At 41.8% G+C, this 21562-nt stretch overlaps 2 protein-coding genes across 2 annotated transcripts; one reads left to right on the top strand and one right to left on the bottom strand.

Annotated features, from left to right (window-relative positions):
- Positions 1 to 733: 733 nt before the first annotated feature.
- On the bottom strand, positions 734 to 12186 carry fam3a (FAM3 metabolism regulating signaling molecule A). Its single transcript, XM_086121182.1, has 10 exons — positions 11931 to 12186; positions 11047 to 11083; positions 10853 to 10960; positions 6598 to 6621; positions 4984 to 5110; positions 4647 to 4705; positions 4523 to 4573; positions 3158 to 3242; positions 2718 to 2844; positions 734 to 2274 (listed from the first exon to the last, which is right to left on the bottom strand). Exons 2-10 carry the CDS (start codon positions 11057 to 11059, stop codon positions 2176 to 2178), a joined length of 693 nt encoding a protein of 230 aa, XP_085977308.1. The 5' UTR covers positions 11060 to 11083; positions 11931 to 12186; the 3' UTR covers positions 734 to 2175.
- Positions 12187 to 12265: 79 nt separating this feature from the next.
- On the top strand, positions 12266 to 18523 carry idh3g (isocitrate dehydrogenase (NAD(+)) 3 non-catalytic subunit gamma). The gene is made up of 13 exons (XM_086121195.1): positions 12266 to 12537; positions 12714 to 12761; positions 12978 to 12989; positions 13242 to 13339; positions 13405 to 13520; positions 14451 to 14511; positions 14577 to 14709; positions 15023 to 15156; positions 15221 to 15323; positions 17016 to 17162; positions 17249 to 17343; positions 17423 to 17483; positions 17573 to 18523. Exons 1-13 carry the CDS (start codon positions 12457 to 12459, stop codon positions 17672 to 17674), a joined length of 1191 nt encoding a protein of 396 aa, XP_085977321.1. The 5' UTR covers positions 12266 to 12456; the 3' UTR covers positions 17675 to 18523.
- The last annotated feature ends 3039 nt before the right edge of the window (positions 18524 to 21562 follow it).

Raw genomic sequence — 21562 nt, 5'->3', positions numbered from 1 at the left:
CGTTCGGAAAAAGAAATGCCTGAAGCATTGTGAACCGAATAACCCTCATGGCTGACATTTGCGCTTTTGTCGCCCTCCGGTGGATATCTGTAGCAACTTGACCACGATTCTCCCCCTTGTGTCAGCCTAAAAACACACACACACAAAAAATAATAATAATAATAATAGATTTTATTTATAAGCGCCTTTCAAGACACCCAAGGACACTTTATACTGTATATCTTCCAAGTACCAGAATCACAAGCGACATTAAAATTCCGCATTAGCCCTATGTGTGTACATAATAAATGTTGAAATAACTCATTATATATAACAGATATTTTCATCCATCTCCACAAGGATCGAGCGTGGGTGCTGGAGCCTATCCCAGTTGCCTTCGGGCAGTAGACGGTGGACACCCTGAATCGGTTGCCCGCTAATCGCAGGTCACATATAGACAAACAACCATTGATGCTCACACTTACACCTCGGGATAATTTAGAGTGTTCCATTTACCTGCCGTGCATGTTTTTGGAACGTGGGAGAAAACCCACGCAGGCACGGGGAGAACATGCGACACAGGGAGGCCAGAGCCGGAATCGAACACTGCACCTCTACACTGTGAGGTCGCCGCACTAACCAACCACTGGATCACCGGGCCGCCATAGATATTTCCATTCATTTTCATTTGTAACGTTTGGTTGTATGTCATGTTGTAAATCTTTTTTTTGTCGTTAAATTTAAAAACTCTGGATGAGAATAATGATTTTATTTTAAAGTAATTTTTGCCACACACACAAAGCTTTGTATAAAATATTCACCATTCGAAAGCAGCACATAATCAGGGATGGCAATGGCTAGTGATGAAAAATACGGAAAGGGGCGTGGCCTGGACGGAGCGACCAATCACAACAAGTAAGACATCATACACGTCCAATCGCAGGGCTGTTTACAATCGGAAGATGGAAAGACTGATCGGGAGAGCTCGTGAAAACGCGACGATAAGGTACCTGACCCCCCCTAAAATGTTCTCAACGGATTTAGACGATTCATAAAAATTGATCAATTTAAAAAATAAAACGGCGGATTTCCGCGTATCCGCGGAAAATTGCCATCCCTGCCATAATTCATAATTCTATTTCGATGCATTTAAATAGTTCCACCATACCAAACATTGAGGAAAAAAAACCACATACGCAAATTCCAACAAACTAGCACTCAGTGGACAAATATTAACCAGCATTGGATATTATTAAAAACTTGAGCTGTTTAAAATTGAACATTGATGGCAAAGCTTCTGTTTGGCCTTTCAATAAATAGAGCCTAGTGCGTAGGTGTCAAACTCAAGGCCCGGGGGCCAGATCGGGCCCGCCGCATAATTTTATGTGGCCCGCGAAAGCAAATCAAAAATGTCAGCTTCCACGATGCTTGATAAAATCTCTACCAAAATTTAAAATTCTCATATGTAATAAATAAGAGACACGTAAGCATTTTCTTGTCGCCAAAACCCTCATTACAGAAACTTAAACAATAGTTGAATAAACCGTTATTATTGACTTTATAAAATTTGGTTTCAGTCATAATGGCCCTCCAAGGGAACCGATAACTAAAATGTGGCCCATGACAAAACCGAGTTTGACACCACTGGCACAGTGAAACAAGTAACGGAAATGTCTAGCAATGTCGGTAAACACTGGGTAAGCTTGTGCATCAGGTTTGAAGGTAACAAACGTCTCTTATTATTATGCATACAATTTCACAGAAATATTTGTCACAGAATGAAAAGAGCACACGTTTACATTTAAACTTGAGGCAGAACTACAAATGTTTACCCTTCAGGAAAATGCTAAAAAGTGTTTTGTGAACTTGAGAATACGGTACAACTTTCTGGAGTGGATTCAGTTTTTTGGCAGGGAGGAGAAGTATCACTTTTTTTTCAAGGAAGACCGACTCCAGCTCCTTTGTTAGTTGAACTTCACCTCTCAAGTTTCCCTTTTACAACTTTGCCCACACAAATTGCTTCCGCATTATCCGAAAATCTTTCACAAGCACTCCCCACATTTACTACTTTCAAGATCACATCCCGCGACCACGATCTCTGTGTGTGACTTAATCAGGGTGCACATTGAGTTGCTCCTTGGCTTCAATCAGTCAGGTGGTTGGTTGTAATTGAAACGTTTACTGCAAAGGACTGAATTAAACTTCCACAGCAGGCCGTAAGGGAATACAGCCATCCATCTCCAGTGACTCTGGCCATCCTTCGTATTTGTTGCTGCTCTTACTGTTCTTCATCCGCTAATGGGAACGACAAACAAAACATATCTGATGTCAGCAACATGGAAAGATGAGCTTCTTACTGACAATGCAGCGACTGCTTGCATACAGAGTGCTGATGGTACGTATGAAATGGTTGTTTTTGTGACAAATGAAATTAGTGCAACGACTATAAATACATCCATTTAAATGCAAATTAAGGACATTGTCCACGAATGAACAAACTTGTAATTTACATCTAACCTAGGTATAATTTCAAGACCACTCTTTGTTTACTGGCTATTTTTTTAAATTTCCTTCAATATGTTGCAGTGCATTTAGAAAGCACCTTGGGATCACTGTAAGTCACATCCACAGGTAATAATGCAACGTCATGAAGTGAAAAGGCCATTACATTATCTACAGTGTGTGGCTGTATGTATGTGAGTGTTTGACACCAGTATTAACACAGTTTGAAAGTGTACCTGTTCAAATGGACTCTTGTTGTCGATGCCCTTGGCACCAACAAACACCCAGCTGTCCCGAAAAGCTAATTCCTTGACGGCAGTGCTCCCGAGCTCCTCAAACAGTCGCCGAGACTCTGCATTCAACCTGACAATGAAAAAGGTTGGGGGAAAGCTATTTGATTGAGATTGGCATTTAGAATGGCTGTGGTGAGATGCAGGATGAAACAGGAATTGGATTATGAATGTTACTCATCAGTAGTGATGGACAGTTTGTCTTTTATATTTATTATGTCTATCCATTATCCCCTCAACTAATATAGATTAATGCAGTGAAGAACGCAGAAAAATGAATGCGGACTCAAAACGGACACCTGGGGTACTCCACGGTGTACTACAAAAGAGGGTGACATAAAATTATAGACAGTGTAAGATTCCACTTATGCAAGTATAAACATTACTTTGTAGCTGGATCATCAAAGGAGGCCACAAACACCAGTGTTCCCTCGTGGAGCGGTCGCAGATATTTCAATAGGTCAGAAACATCTGAGGACAAACATCACACAAGCTATTAATTGGTCTTCCAGAGCCATTTGCTCCTGATAAGACGTTTATAGTGGCACCTTGAAGATGGAACACCGCAAAAGCTAAACAGTTTGGACTTCAACCCAAATTTGCAATAAAATATACCGAAAACTTAAAGAGTGAGTGTTTCAGGATCATGATAGCCACATATGATCGCCAGTAGTTAGGTGGATGACTTTCTACTTCCTGACGCTACTAGCGGGACAAAGCAAGCATCACATATTCACGATATACAGGTCACATATATTGTGTTTTATACCATTCCTCAATCACATTTATCATTTCATATGTACCTTTGGGTGAAACAGCAAAGTTTGTGGTCAAAATGTATATAAGTGGTAAATACCGCAGTTTTGATTTATTTTTTAAATCATATTCACAGATGAATATTAGATGTGATCACTTCTGATTATGCTTGTATTATAATTGATGTTGCCTGTATAAATAATGAACGTTCAATGGCAGTGATAATTTTACAGTTTGAGCACTGCGAGTCCCAGGGATTCGCTGATCAGAAAAGTATGAGTCCCGTTATGCATTTAGGGAGTCCCAAATTTCGAATTCTGAAATGGTCTACTTATTCAATTGCATATGATAAAAACACAAACAACAACAATATACATTGATAATAGGTTTATTTCTTATAACAAATGCTGCAAAAATTTAAATAATTTAGGCATACAAGATTAGCTGAGAAATAGGTTCTTATTTCATCCCATGGTTCAGTCTACGTGTTCATAAATTCTCCTCTCTTTAATCTGCTACCAATTATATATCTTTCTCAAAGTCAACTTATTATCGCAAAAAACTATCCAACTTTAGCTGCTTCCTCTGTGATATCTCTGCAATAAACTTTTGCAACACTTGTTTTAACATTACACAACTTGGCAATCCAATCTCGCCAATCTCGTCTCGCGAGAACGGAAATCTCGTCACGCAAGATTACTTAACGCGAGATCAAAACAACAATGGCGGTGATTGTCAAACTGCAATCGTTGCTGGAAAAAAAGATGTACCATAGGGTTTTTTTTTTGGTTTTGGCTGAGAAATTTCCTTGCGTCCCAAAAACGCACATTATTTGGAACTGTGTGTCCCGCTGGAGAATTATGCGTCTCGGACGCGGGACACAGAGGTAACGAGATGGCTGCTATGGTGCAGAGTTTAGTCTTTGATTGTCATCATGGAACTGAGTGTAGTGGAACTTTTCACTGTATACCTAAAAATGTCTTTTTTTTTATTACCTCCTGCCCACATGTCAAAGGTCTTTGTTTCCAAAGGTTCGCCCGTCACCCCTGAAATTAATACAAAAAGTGTGTGAAAATGACTGCCAGGTGCGCAACATAGAAAACACTTGATTCATCGTACCATTCACCAAAGCAATGTTTAATCCTCTGCCAACGTTGTTTTTCACGCTGCTTAATAACCTGTGAGTAAGTGAGACAGGTTAAAGCAAAATACTTACTTTGCTCAAGCCTTTCCAACCCAGGAAAAAATACAATCAGGGAAAAAATTATCACTGTGGAGGACATAAAAATACTTGAGTGTGATCCAAAGGAGCATGGGACAGGCGAAAAGAGTGTATATGCTTTCAGCACCCCAAAAGAGACAGCACAGAAGGAGATCAGGGGGGATAGTGTGAAGCAAATTGCATCCAAGTGAGATAACAGGTAATACAAAGGAAACAATAAGCAGCAAATCTCACATCTTATCCTCCAGACAGATTTTGGGCCCAATGACGTTGGCAGCTCCCGATACCAGGCGGAAAGCCAGATGTTTGGGGGGGCATGCTGCTGAAAGGCCGCATTTATACCTTCGTGGTCGAACTTCAGCTTAAAAAAAAGGAGGCAAAAAGATCACAATGTTACTTGCAGGGGAGGAGATGGGAGTTCTGACCCATCCCGAAGACGATGACATCATCCTGCGAGTGTTTGCATTACAAACGCAAGGTCCCCCAAGAGGGAGGCTTCTTTTGTTAAAAACAACTGCTTTAGATCCACTTGATCACAACATTTTCCTTCGCTGCTTGCAATACACCACTTGCACTTTCGTTAAAATAATCAGTTTTGTTACATTCTGCTTGTGAAGAATCATCAACACGTATGAATGAAGAGGTACACATTGTATGGCAAAAAAGTTCGAGGATCCACCAGACAGAAAAAAAAGGTTGGGAACCTGCTCTACACGTTCCCTGGGCAATATCATTAGCAAACATCGGATATCCGACTACTGTTATGCTGATGACACAGACGAAAAAGATAAGCCCCACTTCTGTTGCTGTCCTGCCGACATCCACACTGACCACTTGCCTGGTGGAGACATACTATAAGTACCGGTAAGTGTGCTCAAGTCCAGCCCTCGAGAGCCTGATTGGGATGTCTCCCTTCTCCAACACACCTGATTCAAATGATCAGCTCATTGGCAAGCTTCGCAGAAGCCTTAAAGATCCTGATCATCTGAATCAGGTGTGTTGGAGAAAGAGGTATAAAAAAGGCTGGATAGGAGCGCTTACGGACTGGACTTGGGTACCACTGTTGTAGATGGCTGATTGAAACTAAGGCTACGTTCACAATGCAGAGTGTGATACCCAATTCAGAATTTTTTTGTTAAATCAGAATTTTTAGGTGCTCGTTCACATTCCTAGAACATGACTTTGAAAAAAAGCGCAGACTGGGCTTTTAATATGACGTACAGTATGTGTCGGATGTGTGCAGATAAGCGTGCAGACAGCATCCCATTTATATCCACATGCAAAAGAAGCCCAAGTCGGATTTGAGAAAAAAAAAATCTGAATTGTACACTGCATGAAAATATCAGCATCTGGGCAAAAAACTCATAACTCGAGACTGAACAAAGCCCTAGCCTTCCTTCAGTTGAACTGTTTCAAAACAGAAGCCACCCATCGCCATCTGGCATTAAAAAGGCCCTCACCTCTGCCACCCACATCAAACACCTCCGCAAGACATTCTACCTCCTCACAAGCCTGCGAGTCCCCAGAAACAAGGTCCACACAGACCATGTGTGATCGGGTCTTCTTCTCTGCAGCTCCCAAGCTGCAGTGAACACTCACTCACCACCTGAGGGGCCCACAGACTACAAAGGTGCAAAAAGACCTTAAAACTGCCCTTTGACAAAAGAAGTAGGCTAAATGTCGTTTTGAGTTTCTGATCATTTGAAAATCGTATCCAATTTTATTTATTCATTTATCTTTTAAATTTCTTCTCTGCAGCAATTTGAGATCAACGAATGTAAAGTGCAATCCAAATAAATGTGTTTTTATGGTTTTTTGAACATATACAAACTAGTGCCACATCCGTACCGTGGGTTGGTTCCTGACTTGCACCTGAGAGAGAGAGAGAGAGAGAGAGAGAGAGAGAGAGAGAGAGAGAGAGAGAGAGAGAGAGAGAGAGAGAGAGAGAGAAATCACATAAGAAGAGGCACAGTTCCATTATTCTGTCTACACAACACTGGAAACTTTTCGGTAGTGATGGGCAAAATGACATGGGACTTCAAAGCTTGTGTCAAGTAAAAGTGGGTGTCGAAAATGAGGTCTCGTATAAAGGCGTGTGTCAGTGACATTATTGTCACGTGACCAGGAGAAACAGACGTCTCGTTTGGGGTGTGCGTATTGAGTGGAAAATGTGACATAACCTGGTAAAACGAGTGGTTCGCTAATTCGCTAATGACGTGTCACAGGGTTTTAATCTGGCGAGTTGAGGTGTTCAGCGAGAGAGGGAGTTATTGACTTTGTTCAGAGAGATTGTGAGGAGTATTGTTTTGCGAGTTATTAATCTTGAGTTGGTTATTAAATTCAGTTATTTTGTCAGTTGGGTAGTTATCCAATCATTTGTAGACCCAGAGAGAGAAAGTTTATGTAGTCAGTCATACAGCGAATACAGTTATCGATAGATAAATAGTTGAAATTCAGTCATTCAGTTTAGTTGCAGTGTAGTGTTTACAGAGCATTATGATTAATTTTGTCAAACAATCGTCAAACTATGTGGCCCGCAAAAGCAAATCAAAGATGTCAACTTTCATGATGCTTACTAAAATCTCGACCAACATTTAAAATTCTCCTTTGTAATAAAAAAGAGTGACTGTAAGCATTTTCACATCACGAAATCCCTCATTGAGGTAACTTAAACAATAGGTGAATAAGATAAGAAAACCTTTATTTGTCTCACAATGGGGAAATTCCCAATTTACAGCAGCAAAATTATGAAAGGGAGAAAGTAGAAGACAAAAAGTATATAAATAAATTGTAACTAAAATCTGTCCCGCGACAAAAATGAGTTTGACACCACTGCTATACAGGCTATTTGGAATGAAGCGACATTACAAGCCTTTATTTAAAAATACAAATTGTAATACTGCTCACCGTGCAGCAGAGGTTCTTAAAGAACTAATATGAATGAAAATCTAGTGATGTATTTTGTTGCGATATATTTTGCACCGCAGCAAATTGTGTGGAGCGTTCACACGTACAAAGCCGCTGAGCGTGTCTGCACCGGCACAGCGTCGGTGCAGCCCCACTTGCGTTCACACGGCAGTTTCTGCAGCGGAGCAAAACGACAGAAAACAAATGAGCTGTCGTGTTGGTTCTTTTTAAAACGTTTACACAACTCAAGCAACTACTGGACAGGCACGTCCTTCTCCTTCTCGGTCTCCGTGCCTTCTGCTAGAGAGTGACCGCCCCCGAAAACGTAAATCAACGATGACTTCAATGACACTCAGAAAAGCAAACACATCATGCGCCAAACAGAAAATCAAGAGAGGAAATCACTAAATAAATTATATGGGGGTGGGGGGGTTGTGAACACACAACAAAGGAACAAACTACACTAACAACTCCGAGACAGTCCAGTCTCCTACAAAAGGAAAGATGTTACCAGCCAAGTCTTGTGTCATTATTAAACAAACACATGACGGAGGTCCGACAGAGAGCGAAAGCAACGCATTCTCGCCGTACGTACGCTTCACAAGCATTTGCTCTGGAGCAAATTTAACCCAGTTGCGTTCACACGTGCAAATTTACATCGGTGCTGCTTCGCAAACGAGCATTTGCTCCGGAGCAAATTTTTAAACCACCTCCCTGAGGTGGATCAAATTTGGTCCGGTGTAAGCCTTTTTCCGGGGCTACGCCGGAGCTAATTTGCACGTGTGAACGCTCTACTGGGGCAGCCCCGGCGTAGCACCGGACCAAATCTTGCCGTGTGAACACTCCTAATGTCTCATTGATTCATAAGGCTTCAATTTGCCCATCACTACTATTAGGTATATTTTAACAATGTTCGAGTTGAGTTGAGTGTGTGTGTCTGTGTGGGCGCGCGCCAAATGTTGTGTTTGAAAGGAATGCTGGCATACCTTTTAGACGCCGACGCCACTTCGTTTGGCTCACGAATGTGTAAACCTTGAATCTTTATGTTATCAGGCATAAACTTCACCACATCATCACGGCCATAAGAAAAATTGTGCCTTAACAAAAATGATGATGCTGTCAGAGATGAATTTACAAATGTGCTTATTACGATGGTAGGAGTTAGTAGAGGTAGGTGCATTTCATCATCCCAAGAAGGGTTTCTAATGTTGCCTCCTTACATGATATTAACATAACGATGGAGTGTACTTATGACAAAATTTTGATTTATTAATCTCATACTGGATGTAACATGCTTTAGTTTTCAAGATATTTCAACCCAAAATGGCGATAGTGGCAACAGATAAAACGATATCCAAATGTCACGATAAGACATTATCATGATATGAGCCTCATGATATGATAAATATCACGATAATTTGGGGAGAGTGGCGATATTAAAAATGATACTGTATAAAAACTCAATATTGTTGGGGGGAAAAAAAGCTCAGGATGTTTCAGAAAAAAGCTGAATATTGTGTTTTACTACATAATAGCAGTGGGCAGCACAGTGGTCGACTGCTTAGCACGTCGGCATCACAGTGCAGAAGTGCGATTAAAAATGATACTGTATAAAAACTCAATATTGTTGGGGGGAAAAAAAGCTCAGGATTTTTCAGAAAAAAGCTGAATATTGTGTTTTACTACATAATAGCAGTGGGCAGCACAGTGGTCGACTGCTTAGCACGTCGGCATCACAGTGCAGAAGTGCGGGGTTCAATTTCGGTTGCGGCCTTTTTGTGTGGAGTTTGCATGTTCTCCCCGTGCCTGTGTGGGTTTTCTCTGAGTACTCCGGTTTCCTCCCACATTCCAAAAACATGGATGGCAGGTTAATAGAACACTCGAAAATTGTCCTTATGTGTGAGTGTGAGCGCCAATGATTGTTTGTCTATGTGTGCCCTGCCATTGGCTCGCAACCTACTGTCTGAGGACAGCAACCCTTGTGAGGACAGGCAGATTAGAAATTGGCTCAATGAATGGATGCATGGATGGATGAATAACAGCAGTGACAAAAAAATAGACTCGACCAGTCATTTTATTAATAGTCAAGATGGTGCCCGAGTAGGCAGCCATCGGCAAGTGCTCTCATGAGCCTTGCTTTTTTTGTTGTTTTTGTGTTTGTTTTGTCACTTTGTGTTTGTTGTTACGTCGTGTGGACCTGATGTGGACTTTTTTCAGCATTTTTTGGCCACGACATTCATCAAGTGTGCTTGGTGGTTGCGCCTTCTCGGCAGCATGGGTATACCAGCACTGTTTTTGACTGGGAGGAATGTCGGTGCCATTTGACTGTCGTTGCTGGACAGTCCCAGGGCGCTTGTGTCTTGCGCCTGTAATGGGCAGCATTTTTCACAGCCCCGCTTTGTTCAGCGGAGAGATCGGTGCTGTTGAACGGTCTGCGGCTGGATGGATGTAAGGCTTGAGGAGCCGACGATGAGAAGAAAGGAGCGTTAGCGCGGAGCGCCGATGCGGATTTGGAACTGGGAGTCGCGGCTTGGAGTTTGAAGCGGATTACGTGGGACAGGAGAAGTGAACGAATCTCTTTTCGTCAATGGACGCTACAGCTTTGTGTTTGCTTTCAAAACTTAGCTTGTAGCAGACGTGTGCACATTTTCAGCATGACGTCTCTGATCCACTGGTGAAAGGATACTTTGATCCTCTCCTCTTTCATCTATAACTGCTTCAGACAACAAAGTGTATGCAGAAAAGTGGTGAAGATTGCACGACTGTCTGTGTCCTATGTGTTGTGTTGTTATTTTGACTTCAAAATGGCGCCGCGAGAGTGGCTGCCTTTCCAGCAGCTCCTATATTTTGTTGTTCTACTTCTTCCTTTCATAACTTTGCTGCTGTGAATTGGGAATTTCTCCATTGCGAGACTAATAAAGGTTTTCTTATCTTATCTTATCTTATTGGCTGGAGGCACAAAGTATCATGAGCTTTGTAGTTCACAATGCTGTGTTTAGCTGAAGCGGGCAAAAAGTAATGTTTTTGACAGAGATGGGCTGCTTTTAATAACGTAAAATGACGATGATGATATTGTGGCCATGTCATCATCTGTCATAGTTACATCCCTAATAGTGACCTGATAAACTGTTATTCATTTCCCGTTTCTAAGCGACTCACTGCAAAATGTAATAATGGGTATTACAACATCCCTTACTATTGAGGAAATGATGCACAAAAGCAGCACTTTCTTCTCCAAACATTGTGCTTGCCAGCAGCCATAGGAGTCCCACCAAGAGCAGCACAGCCACAGCTCGCATGGGGCCTGTGAAGACAAATGGAACAGATCACTCAGGACACGCAAAATTTAGGATGCGACTTGGCTAAAAGTGGTGAAAAATCAAAACCTACCCGTTAATCGCATGATTACCTCTCTCGTGGAGCTGGGCTAGGATAGAAAAAAAAAGTAGATAAATAGTTTGTGTGTGTGTGTGTGTGTGTGTGTGTGTGTGCGCGTGCATGCGTGCACAAGACGATTTTTTACACAGCTCTGTCCAATAATACTCAACAAAAAGGCATTATTTTATGGAGTGTTACGGTACATGTGTTTGTACAGTATTCAGTCTGCCTCTGTACCATACCGACTTCCCACACAACACATTTTATCATAGGTAAAGGGACAGTGTGTAAGTGCTTTTCGTTCAAGCCACATGGCCACTCGAACAAGCACAGTACAAAAAAGGAAGGGAAGTCTCTGGAAGACTCTCTCTGGAAGTCCTGGCTCGCGATATGGTTCTAAGTCAAACAGAAATTAAAATACAAATTCGTTGCCGTGGTTACAAATAGAATAGAGGCATTCATCAGTGTTATATGTATATTAGGGTAGTTGTAAAGCAACCTCCAGTGGCATTTAAACAGCCTCTTGCTAACAAAAGTCACTTTTTATTACATAAACATTTTGACTGTTGTTGCATCATTCAATTAAAAAATAAAAACTTAAGACAAACGAATGATGCAACACTTTCCCAAAAAGAAGAGATCATTGCCAAGGTAATTTAGTGCTTTTGTTTTCATTTTAATCATAATGTTCTTAATAAGGTGCAATGAACGACACTTCGAAAATGTACTTCGGTGTGTATTTTCATCTATTATGAAAAATAAATTAACATGCAAAAAAGTTGGTCGCGACTTTGGTACCTAGGTGACACCAGTTTTCGATTGAAACTTCAAATATTTCAGACACAAGGCAACCAAGACATCATTGTTTGTAGAAGATTATTGTCACTTCTGTCTACCTGCCGTGTTCACACTTCAGTCAAATGTCGCGTTCTTCGTTGCTGTCGTTTAGCTTCAGTGAGGGAACAAGAAGAGTCGTTGCCCGAGACGCTGAACTACTTTTTTCGCATTTTCCTCATGGGGTCTTTCATCGACGGTAGCGGCTCTTGAGAAGACATGCAACTCACACAAACACACAACCGTGTTCCTTGGTGTTTGTCATATACGAGCGGTGGAAAACGCAGTCGTGAAAAGAAATGATGTCGGTCATCTTCCGGTAATATTGGCTCGTCTGAGCTGAGTCTGCGCAAACATAATCACGTGGTGGATCAGGAAATTGGTTCGCGACTTCCGCAACCATTTTAATCTTCTACAGTTCGGGTTTTTTTCGCCATCAAATCACAACATCCTCAACTGGTCAATCGTGTGCTTCGTTCAACAAATAATAGATGTATAAAAAGATACTTATTTGGATGTCTTTTTGTTTCAGAAAAAAAACTCCACCTTCTCTTTTCGTGTACCGCTACTAGCTCGCACTAACCCAAGATGGCTGCTTCCTGTGCTGCACTCTCCATGTCCAAAATAATCCAACCTTTTCGGGCTGGATTTGCTGGCAACACTTTGAAAGTAAGACGATCAACGCTTCTAATATGCCCCAAACGTCTGTGCTTGAATTATATGCAAAACTTGTTTCATTATTTTTATCGTGGCACAAGGTCAAATGAGTATAAACTAGTAGTAATACACATTATTCCCTTCCAGTCAAACGCTGACGGATTTTTATTTTAATTGTGATCCTTCAGGTATTTGGAACAACCGTCACAACTCACAGGAATAAGACGGTGCTGACTGTGAGTGATTTAACTTTGCGTGTCAGTGTGAATACACGTGGGGGTTTCTTGCCCCTAATATGTTCGTTCATGAAAATGTCATGCCAATAGAGAATTGTGTGTAAATCTGTTTTAACTTTAACTTTACACGGGCTGAAATAGTTCTTATTCGTCATAATTTGGGTTTGTTTTTCTAACGTTTGATCTGCTTTCCATGCTGCCTGTCTGCATCCAAAGGGAGATAACATTGTAAGTATGTGACATGGCAACACGACAATGCATCACATTACACACTACGAATTTAAAGGTCATCATGATATTGAGAACTTATTGGCACTTGTAAAAAATTGAAATACAATGATTAAACAGGAAAAATCTGATGTTTTTTGTTTTTTTTTACACATCGTCTTTTTTTATTTTAACTACAAATCATGTCTCTAAGACACAATGTTCATAAGAGATCACAAGAAGTCACAATTGGTTGCATCAAATTTGTTACAGCCTCCTCCAGCAAAGTATGGCGGCAGACATACTGTCACTCTCATCCCTGGAGATGGAATCGGTCCAGAGCTGTTTAGTCACGTCAGGGAAGTGTTCAGGTTGGTATAAACAAACAGCAACAAATTCAGTTGAGCTTTTGTTTCACCCTGTGTCTTGTCTGTAGGTTCAGCTGTGTACCCGTGGACTTTGAGGTGGTACAAGTCAATTCTGCCTTGGAGACTGAAGATGACATCAATAACGCCATCACTGCCATTCGCCGTAATGGAGTAGCCCTCAAAGGTGAATAATTTCATCATCTTCAGTTTTCATTTTATTAAATGTTGTTTGTATTTTCAAGTGATTTCTAATTAAAGTCACAGTTTTATAAACACACGAAATGACCCAAATGCACACCAAATTAATCAGTTAATAAACAGTAGTAGAGAAAAATGTGGTTTTTGTAATACACAATGTAGAAGAACATTTTATCCAATTATTCGATCAACCGATGGAATAATCTTTTCTAACAAAATTTGATTGTGACAGCCCTATAATGTAGCCTCCACGAGAAAAGTCCTCTGCCTAGCCTTTAACATTCATTGAAATAAACACTTGGTCAGAGCTGTTTTTTATTGTGTATTATTAAGGTCGTTGTGAGTTTAGGGGATTTTTATTGAATGGATGTCATTGAGATGGATAATACACAAGAATTTGGCAAAATACTTCAAAAAGTGTTCCAGATATAAGGGGGGGGGTTCCTTGAGATACAGGTGATCCCTAATTATGAGATTTTCAAAATACACGCTGTTGTTCTGTCAATTGTTTGCGTGGATATGCGAATAAAATTTTGAGATACTGAGTGCTGTATGGTGGCAGTGAACTCAACTCAACGGACTTCACAACAAGCATCAGTTTGACAGATCTTCTTCAAAAAAAGTCTTCAATCTGCCTTCATTGCCACTCACAGTTGACTTTTACTCTCAAACTAAACATACCAAAAGAAAAACAAAGATACATTCTGTTGCGTATTTAAAACACCCACATAGCTTTGCCTTTGGAATGTCCACTTAGCTGAATGCTAAAAAACAATGCAAAAGGGCACAGGCAGGCTAACGTATAGCATTGACATTTGAACACAAACGGTGGAGCAACACATGTAGACAGATAATATAACAAGTCAATGGTTTTAATTGAGTTTAATGTCGTCTATGTCGTTAATTCTTTCGACAGGTAACATAGAAACCAAACACACCATGCCCCCTTCTGTCAAATCCAGGAATAATCTTCTTCGGTAAGTTTTAATTATTTGTTTTATGTAGTCCTAGTTGTTTAATCCTTTCTGTTATGTTTCAACAGTACAAGCTTGGACCTGTATGCCAATGTGATGCATTGCCAGTCCCTCCCAGGCGTCCAGACTCGCCACAAGAACATTGACATCATGATCATCCGGGAGAACACCGAGGGAGAGTACAGCAGTCTGGAGCATGAGGTTGGTGGGACCAACGTTTCTCACCAAAAAAATAAAAACAAATGCCGCCACATATCATGCATCGAATGACCTGCAGAGCAAGTACGGACCAAACAAGCGAGCCAAAGGACTTTTCTGGTGTGAAAACACCCTCTCGGTCCCTGGCACAGCTCCATGAACAAAGACACATTATTTGTAGTTTTTACAAACAAATATTTGGACCCCTTAAGTCAAATTGGATAATTTCCCACCCCCACGATAATGTGCCGCAAATCCTTAACCATCATCAGTCAAGCCTTCTTAATGGCTCAATGTGTCCTTTGGCCTTTTTTAGAGTGTGCCCGGTGTTGTGGAGTCTCTTAAGATAATCACCAGGAACAATTCCCTCCGAATTGCGGAATACGCCTTCCGGCTGGCCAGAGAGAAGGGCCGACGAAGGGTCACGGCTGTCCACAAGGCTAACATCATGTGAGTTGCACGAGCCTCTCTTCCCCTGCGTCATATTGTGTGGCTAATTGTTCGGTGCCAACAGGAAACTGGGCGACGGCTTGTTCTTGCAGTGTTGCAGAGAGGTGGCCTCGGGGTACCCCGACATCACATTCGATAGCATGATTGTGGACAACACCACCATGCAGGTGAGAACATGTACAGAGGGTAATGTTTGCCCTCGGGCTGTGCAGTATAGCCTTCAATTAAAATGTCAATTTTCAAATCAGATGTCTTGATTTCAATCACCCCCAACCCCCTTTTATGAAAAAGCAAATGACAATAGAATTGTCCAAATTTTGTTTTCCCAACATTAACTTGCATAAACTTCCACGGAAATAATTATCGATTCGTCAACATTTGGGATATTCTTGGGAGAAACAGACCCCTATTGTCAAGAAGCCTTTGGAAACACAATCCTAAAATGAGCAGTGAAGCCTCATAGCCCGGCGGGTCCAGAAGTCTGGAATTACTTGCAAGCGTACTACCTCAGAACCGTGAGGCGGATGTTCTACCCTCTAGTTCTGCTAGTTCTGCCACATCCGATCCCTAGCCAGAAACTTAAATTCATGAATAAAATCTATCAGTGAAAATAATCACTTGATTTGAGAAGGCATTTTTTTTACACACATTCCAATGTAGCACAATAAAAGCATGCGAAACAAACAAACGTACGCACACATTCTCACACACACTTTGTTAGTCGTCTAACATTAGGTATATATGTGCAGAAAGGAATGCAGGCAAATTCAGCGATTTGCTGTAAGAAAACAAATGTAAATTATGTCCAGGCAATATTCATAATTAGGATAATTTAAAATGGACTACAGTGGTTAGCACGTCGGCTTCACAGTGCAGAGGTACCGGGTTCGATTCCAGCTCCGGCCTCCCTGTGTGGAGTTTGCATGTTCTCCCCGGGCCTGCATGGGTTTTCTCCGGGTGCTCCGGTTTCCTCCCACATTCCAAAAAAAAACATGCGCGGCAGGCTGATTGGACACTCTAAATTGTCCCGAGGTTTGAGTGTGAGCGTGGATGGTTGTTCGTCTCTGTGTGCCCTGCGATTGGCTGGCAACCGATTCAGGGTGTCCCCCGCCTACTGCCCGGAGTCAGCTGGGATAGGCTCCAGCACCCCCCGCAACCCTAGTGAGGATCAAGCGGTTCGGAAGATGAATGAATGAATGAATAAAATGGACTAACTTAATAAAATGGTTGAAATCAGCGGTCCCCAACCTTTTTGCCCCACGGAACGGTTTAATGTCAGACAATATTTTCAGGGACCGGCCTCTAAGGTATGGCGGATAGATACAACACAATAATATGATATGACCTGCATGATATTGTGGTATTTTCTAAACATAATAACGAACATAAACACGAATTATGACACGAGGAACGTCCTATTTGGCCGACCGCTGGTTTAAATAAAAGTTAAGTTGAAAGATTAGTATTAATAAGAGAACAACTAAGGAGAAACATTGAAAAGGTTGAGGAAACTAATAGACTAAATAAGAATAAGAGGAAACGATATCGGAAAAACTATTGAATAAATGCCATCGAAAGCCGGGCTAAAAAAGTAACTTTCTTTAAAAATATCAACACCTGCAGCTGCTCGCAGATCTTAAGGAAGCGTGTGGAGTACGATAAAAAAAAGGATGCCGCACTGTGATCTTTTGCTCTCAGATTAGCGACTAATAACAGACTAACACATGGAGAAGTAAGAACTCTGGATGGCCCATTAGTTCAAATCAAAACTGATGGCCAAAGCCCATGAAAAATGATTTAAAGAATCAACAAGTGGCCCAGGCCCATCTGAATGTGTGTGTGTGTGTGTGTGTGTCCAGCTGGTGTCCAAGCCTCAGCAGTTTGATGTGATGGTGATGCCCAACCTTTACGGCAATGTGGTGAGCAACGTGTGCGCCGGCCTGGTGGGAGGGCCCGGCCTCGTGCCCGGAGCCAATTACGGCCGTGACTACGCCGTTTTTGAAACGGTGCGAGGACTCTTCTGTTGCACGAGGATGGAAATTGCAACAGTTGTGTTTGCAAGATGAGCTGATGATGATTTCTTTTTCCCCAGGCCACGAGGAACACTGGCAAGAGTATCGCAAACAAGAACATTGCAAACCCCACAGCCCTGTTGCTTGCCAGTTGCATGATGCTTGACCATCTTAAGTACGTCTCCGCGCTTTCTGCCTTCATCTGCCATGCGACTCTTTTAACTTGATTTTTCTTCCTTTCTGGGTGCCTCCAGGCTGTATGATTACGCAACTCTGATCCGGAATGCGGTACTCACAACCATGAATGAAACCCAGGTGAGTCCTGCTTTCTGCGGCATTTCTTGCCATTCACCGTGTTGCCCTTTTAACGCAATGTTTTGTTTTGGTTTTGGGTCACCATTCAGTTGCACACAGCAGACATTGGAGGGCAGGGCACCACATCAGAAGTGGTTCAGTCCATCATGCGAATCATCCAGAGCAAAGGACAACGCACAGCTGAGATGTAAATATCAAACACGTCACTGACGGCCCTCACATGTGCACACATCGTCATTTGTATTTTAGACCTCAGAACAGTAATTTTTCCAAGTGTGTTTCTGATGATGCTTATTCCGTGTTAACTGATATCGGCCCATTCCCAGTCACATTACTGTAGCCTACTGTTCTCCCATTGATCTTTTGCTAAGCCAAACCCTGGAAACACTCGCTGGCTAAGCACGGTTTGACTCATTCCTGGCTGCACTCAAATTCAGTGAGATGCACTTTTCAAGGCTAGGGTTTAATCCGACTCTTTCCAAAGCTATTATGGTTAAGCAATGGCCTTGAGGCATCTGCACAAGTCCCAAGTCATATCCTGAGATGCTGAAAGGAATATCAAAATGAAATGCAAACGCTAGCTAAAGCTTTGTGGTTGTCAAGAATCAGAAGACACAACCCTAGCTGTTCCAAGACAAGCAATTTACTTGTACTTTTCGGGAAGATTGTTATCTTCTGTTGTAGGTTCACTCACAAAAAAAGCATTACAATATTTTCTAGCCTCGTGAAGCCTCGTTATTTATGGAGCTACGGTTTTCAACTTTCAGTTGACCATGCTGTGCAATGAATGACTTCCTGCTGTGCTGTAATTATGATACAAAAGGCCACCGTACTCTACAAGTTGTCTGAAAAGTAACAGCATTCTTACGTTACAAACTGTACTATCTTGTATGTTGACAGCATATCAACCAAACAACTCAATTGGAATGTATACTGTGCACCGTGACATTACAAGCTTTTTGTCTTTAGTGAATGTGGACTTTGATTTTGCTATGGTTGCACTCTATAACATACATATCAATAAAGATTCGTTTTTGGTGGGGGGGAGTTTTGTGGAAGTGCATTTACTAAAGCTTCTTCAATATGATCAAAACAAAGCGTATGCAGTCATTGTAAGCCAGGGGGCCATATAAGGAATGCTGTGTTCTTTAACCAGGACTACCAATTGGTTTCGCGATCAAGAGCTGTGTAGTACCGTATTAGCCCGAATATAAGACGGCCCTGATTATAAGAAGGCCCCCTCTTTTTCAAGACTCAAGTTTGAAAAAAAGACTTTCTGAACACCAAATTAATTTTTATACAGAAAATAATTACAGTACATCTGAAACAAATGATTCTAACAATATATTTGAGAGAAAAAGCATGTTATTTTGCCTCATTCAAATCTTAATATCTGAACATTTAAATATGTAAACTAAAGTGCAATCACATTCGTAAATGAATGGCTTCTGGTTTTTGAAATGTAAATTACATCATAACTTCTCCTCAGTTGCCGGTTAACCTGGCCGATCTTCGACCCACTTTTCTCCAGATTGTCACTACGTTTCTCCATTTTCTGTTATCTCTTCTATTATTTTCTTCTCTTTTCTTTCTTACCGCTATTTTTTTATTTTTCTTCTTCGTGCTACCGCTATTTTTATTTTTATTCTTTGTGACAGGGGTTCACTTTGGCCTGGGGAGTCAAGTTCAGCATTCGCGTCAATGATATCTGGCGCCATCTAGCGTCGTAAATGGGTATAATGTCTAGACCCCGAATATAAGACGACCCCCACTTTTTCAGTCTTATTTCAATGCAAAAAAACGCCGCCTTATATTCGGGCCAATACGGTATTTTTCATTAATTTAAAAACCCTAACCCCCAAAATAATTTTAAAAGAAATTTTATTTAATTTATCTGATTAAATAATTGGCTAGTCGAATTATTGTGAGGGCGGCCTGGTAGTCCAGTGGTTAGCACGTCGACTTCACAGTGCAGAGGTACCGGGTTCAATTCCAGCTCCGGCCTCCCTGTGTGGAGTTTGCCTGTTCTCCCCTGGCCTGCGTGGGTTTTCTCCGGGTACTCCGGTTTCCTCCCACGTTCCAAAAACATGCATGGCAGGCTGATTGAACACGCTAATAATTGTCCCTAAGTGTGAGTGTGGGTGTGCACGGTTGTTCATCTCTGTGTGCCCTGCGATTGGCTGGCAACCGGTTCAGGGTGTCCCCTGCCTACTGCCCGAAGACGGCTGGGATAGGCTCCAGCACCCCCCGCGACCCTAGTGAGGATTAAGCGGTTTGGAAAATGGATGGATGAATTATTGTGAATAGAAATAAAATATTGGGAATATATATGTGGTGTGGTGCGGGGATGTTTGGGGGCTCATGGAAAAGTACATGCCAAATATAAATAATTTGGCATTTACATACCTGTATAACCAACATTTATTGAATTAAATCTTTGGCAAACGAATTATAAAAAATTGAAATGAAAATGGATGACCTGTTTTACATACACATTTGCGGGGGTGGGGGGGTTACTTGATTTACAAATGAGCTGGTGGTCGGCCCATCCGTCCATTTTAAACAACACCTTGCCGGTCCTGTTTTCAAACAAGTTGGCCTTTGCAACTGGCTGTAATTCAATTTTGTCACTAGGGGGCAGACACGCGCGCGCAGACTGTGCAAGCTGAAACAATGACTGGATCTGCGCGCGTGCGTGTCTTAGGCGACTGCAAATGCAAGCCCCTCTGGCAGAGAGCTTGTTAAAACATAATTGTGACATTTCTGCTTCTCTCAATTGGGTTACAATGAATAACGGGCTCAGAATGTGAACCAAATATGACTACATCTGGCATTCTCGTGGATCTCCATTTCAATTGGATTCAAGAACTTAACCATCGTCACAAGGTAAAATCCAAAACATTTCCGATGTAGTTTGCCCAATCTGACCTTTCCCTCACTTGGAGATGACAGGATTCGTGTTGAATTCGTTGCATGACCATGCTTCTTACTCAAAACATCTCAAATCACAGTTGCCCTTCGAAATGAATGCAAAAATGCATGAATTCATTTCAGCCTCACCACAAAAAATATAGAATATAGAATTTGACTTCATAAAAACAGATAGTGATGACATAGCTAAATAGAATGTAAAGAATTCAACAGTGCCATATTTTTTTCTTCTGGTGTGTGAGCCTTGGCCACCGAGGGGCAGTAATAATACTGACATAGAGAAGATCAGAAGTTATTTCTCAGTAAGCAGCGGTAATATATGTTGTTCTTCAGAGAGGATTCTTCTCATTTCAGACGAGAATAATGCTGAGCTTTTTGCTTTTTTCGCAAGAGCTTCCCCACACATCATCCTCTTCCTTTCAGGTCATCAGCACGCACCCTGGCGCCCCTGTCACTCATCGCTTCGCATTCTCTCTTCCCCTTTGCTCGTCTCAACTTTTCATTGCGTGCTGGCAAAAATTGCTGCCTCTGTAGTGTTGCTGTTTAAAACATAGTTGAAAGTCACCAGCTTTTTCACTATGTCAGCCAGTCCTTCTGTACACTCCCATTGCAACGAGAGTGGCCATCTCCTGATCTACGGGTGCATTCGGAAAATTATCTCTGAATGCGCTCTGCTCCAGTCCGACCGTTCGGAAACTCTGAGCGTTTTTCGAAAGTGCCGTTGGGTTATTCAGAGTGCCACAAAAACAGGAGTGCTGGAGTGAACAGATGGAAGCAGTTCAAGCATGTGATGCTGATAGATTTATAACATAAAATGTTGTTCAACTTTGTCGGTTGTGTCCTGGAGGACCCATTGCAGATTCCTCCTCATATAGCCTGCGTGGACCACAAAAAAAGTGTGGCAATTTTGGTCAGGCCCAGCATAGAAGAAGAGCAGAGCAACATAGACCAGGAAAGTGTGCTCTGAAGCAGCCTTTGCTCAGGATCCGTCTCCATGGATCCAAAGGCCAGATTTGAAGGCGGGATCCAAAGGCCGCATGAATTCAAACCGCGGCGTGCGGTCAAGGTGGGCCAGAAGTTACATCACCTGGTCAACAAATTTTGGCCTTTGGAGGATGCAGCCAACGCATTTGGACAGAGCCATAGGA

Source organism: Hippocampus guttulatus, chromosome 1 (genome assembly GCF_054856545.1).
Source record: "Hippocampus guttulatus isolate MCC_2025c chromosome 1, RoL_Hgut_1.0, whole genome shotgun sequence".
Lineage (NCBI taxonomy): Eukaryota > Metazoa > Chordata > Actinopteri > Syngnathiformes > Syngnathidae > Hippocampus > Hippocampus guttulatus.
This window is presented reverse-complemented; position numbering and strand designations above follow the sequence as displayed.

Excerpts from the sequence above, each read along its gene's own strand:
- fam3a (XM_086121182.1), bottom strand. Across the intron at positions 5,111-6,597 it reads AAGTCAGGAACCAACCCACG|CTGAAGTTCGACCACGAAGG; the intron begins GTACGGATGTGG and ends CTTTTTTTTAAG. Across the intron at positions 4,574-4,646 it reads AAACATTGCTTTGGTGAATG|GGGTGACGGGCGAACCTTTG; the intron begins GTACGATGAATC and ends TATTAATTTCAG.
- idh3g (XM_086121195.1), top strand. The coding sequence starts at position 12,457 with ATGGCTGCTTCCTGTGCTGCACTCTCCATGTCCAAAATAATCCAACCT. Across the intron at positions 13,521-14,450 it reads TAATGGAGTAGCCCTCAAAG|GTAACATAGAAACCAAACAC; the intron begins GTGAATAATTTC and ends TTCTTTCGACAG. Across the intron at positions 17,344-17,422 it reads ATGATGCTTGACCATCTTAA|GCTGTATGATTACGCAACTC; the intron begins GTACGTCTCCGC and ends GGGTGCCTCCAG.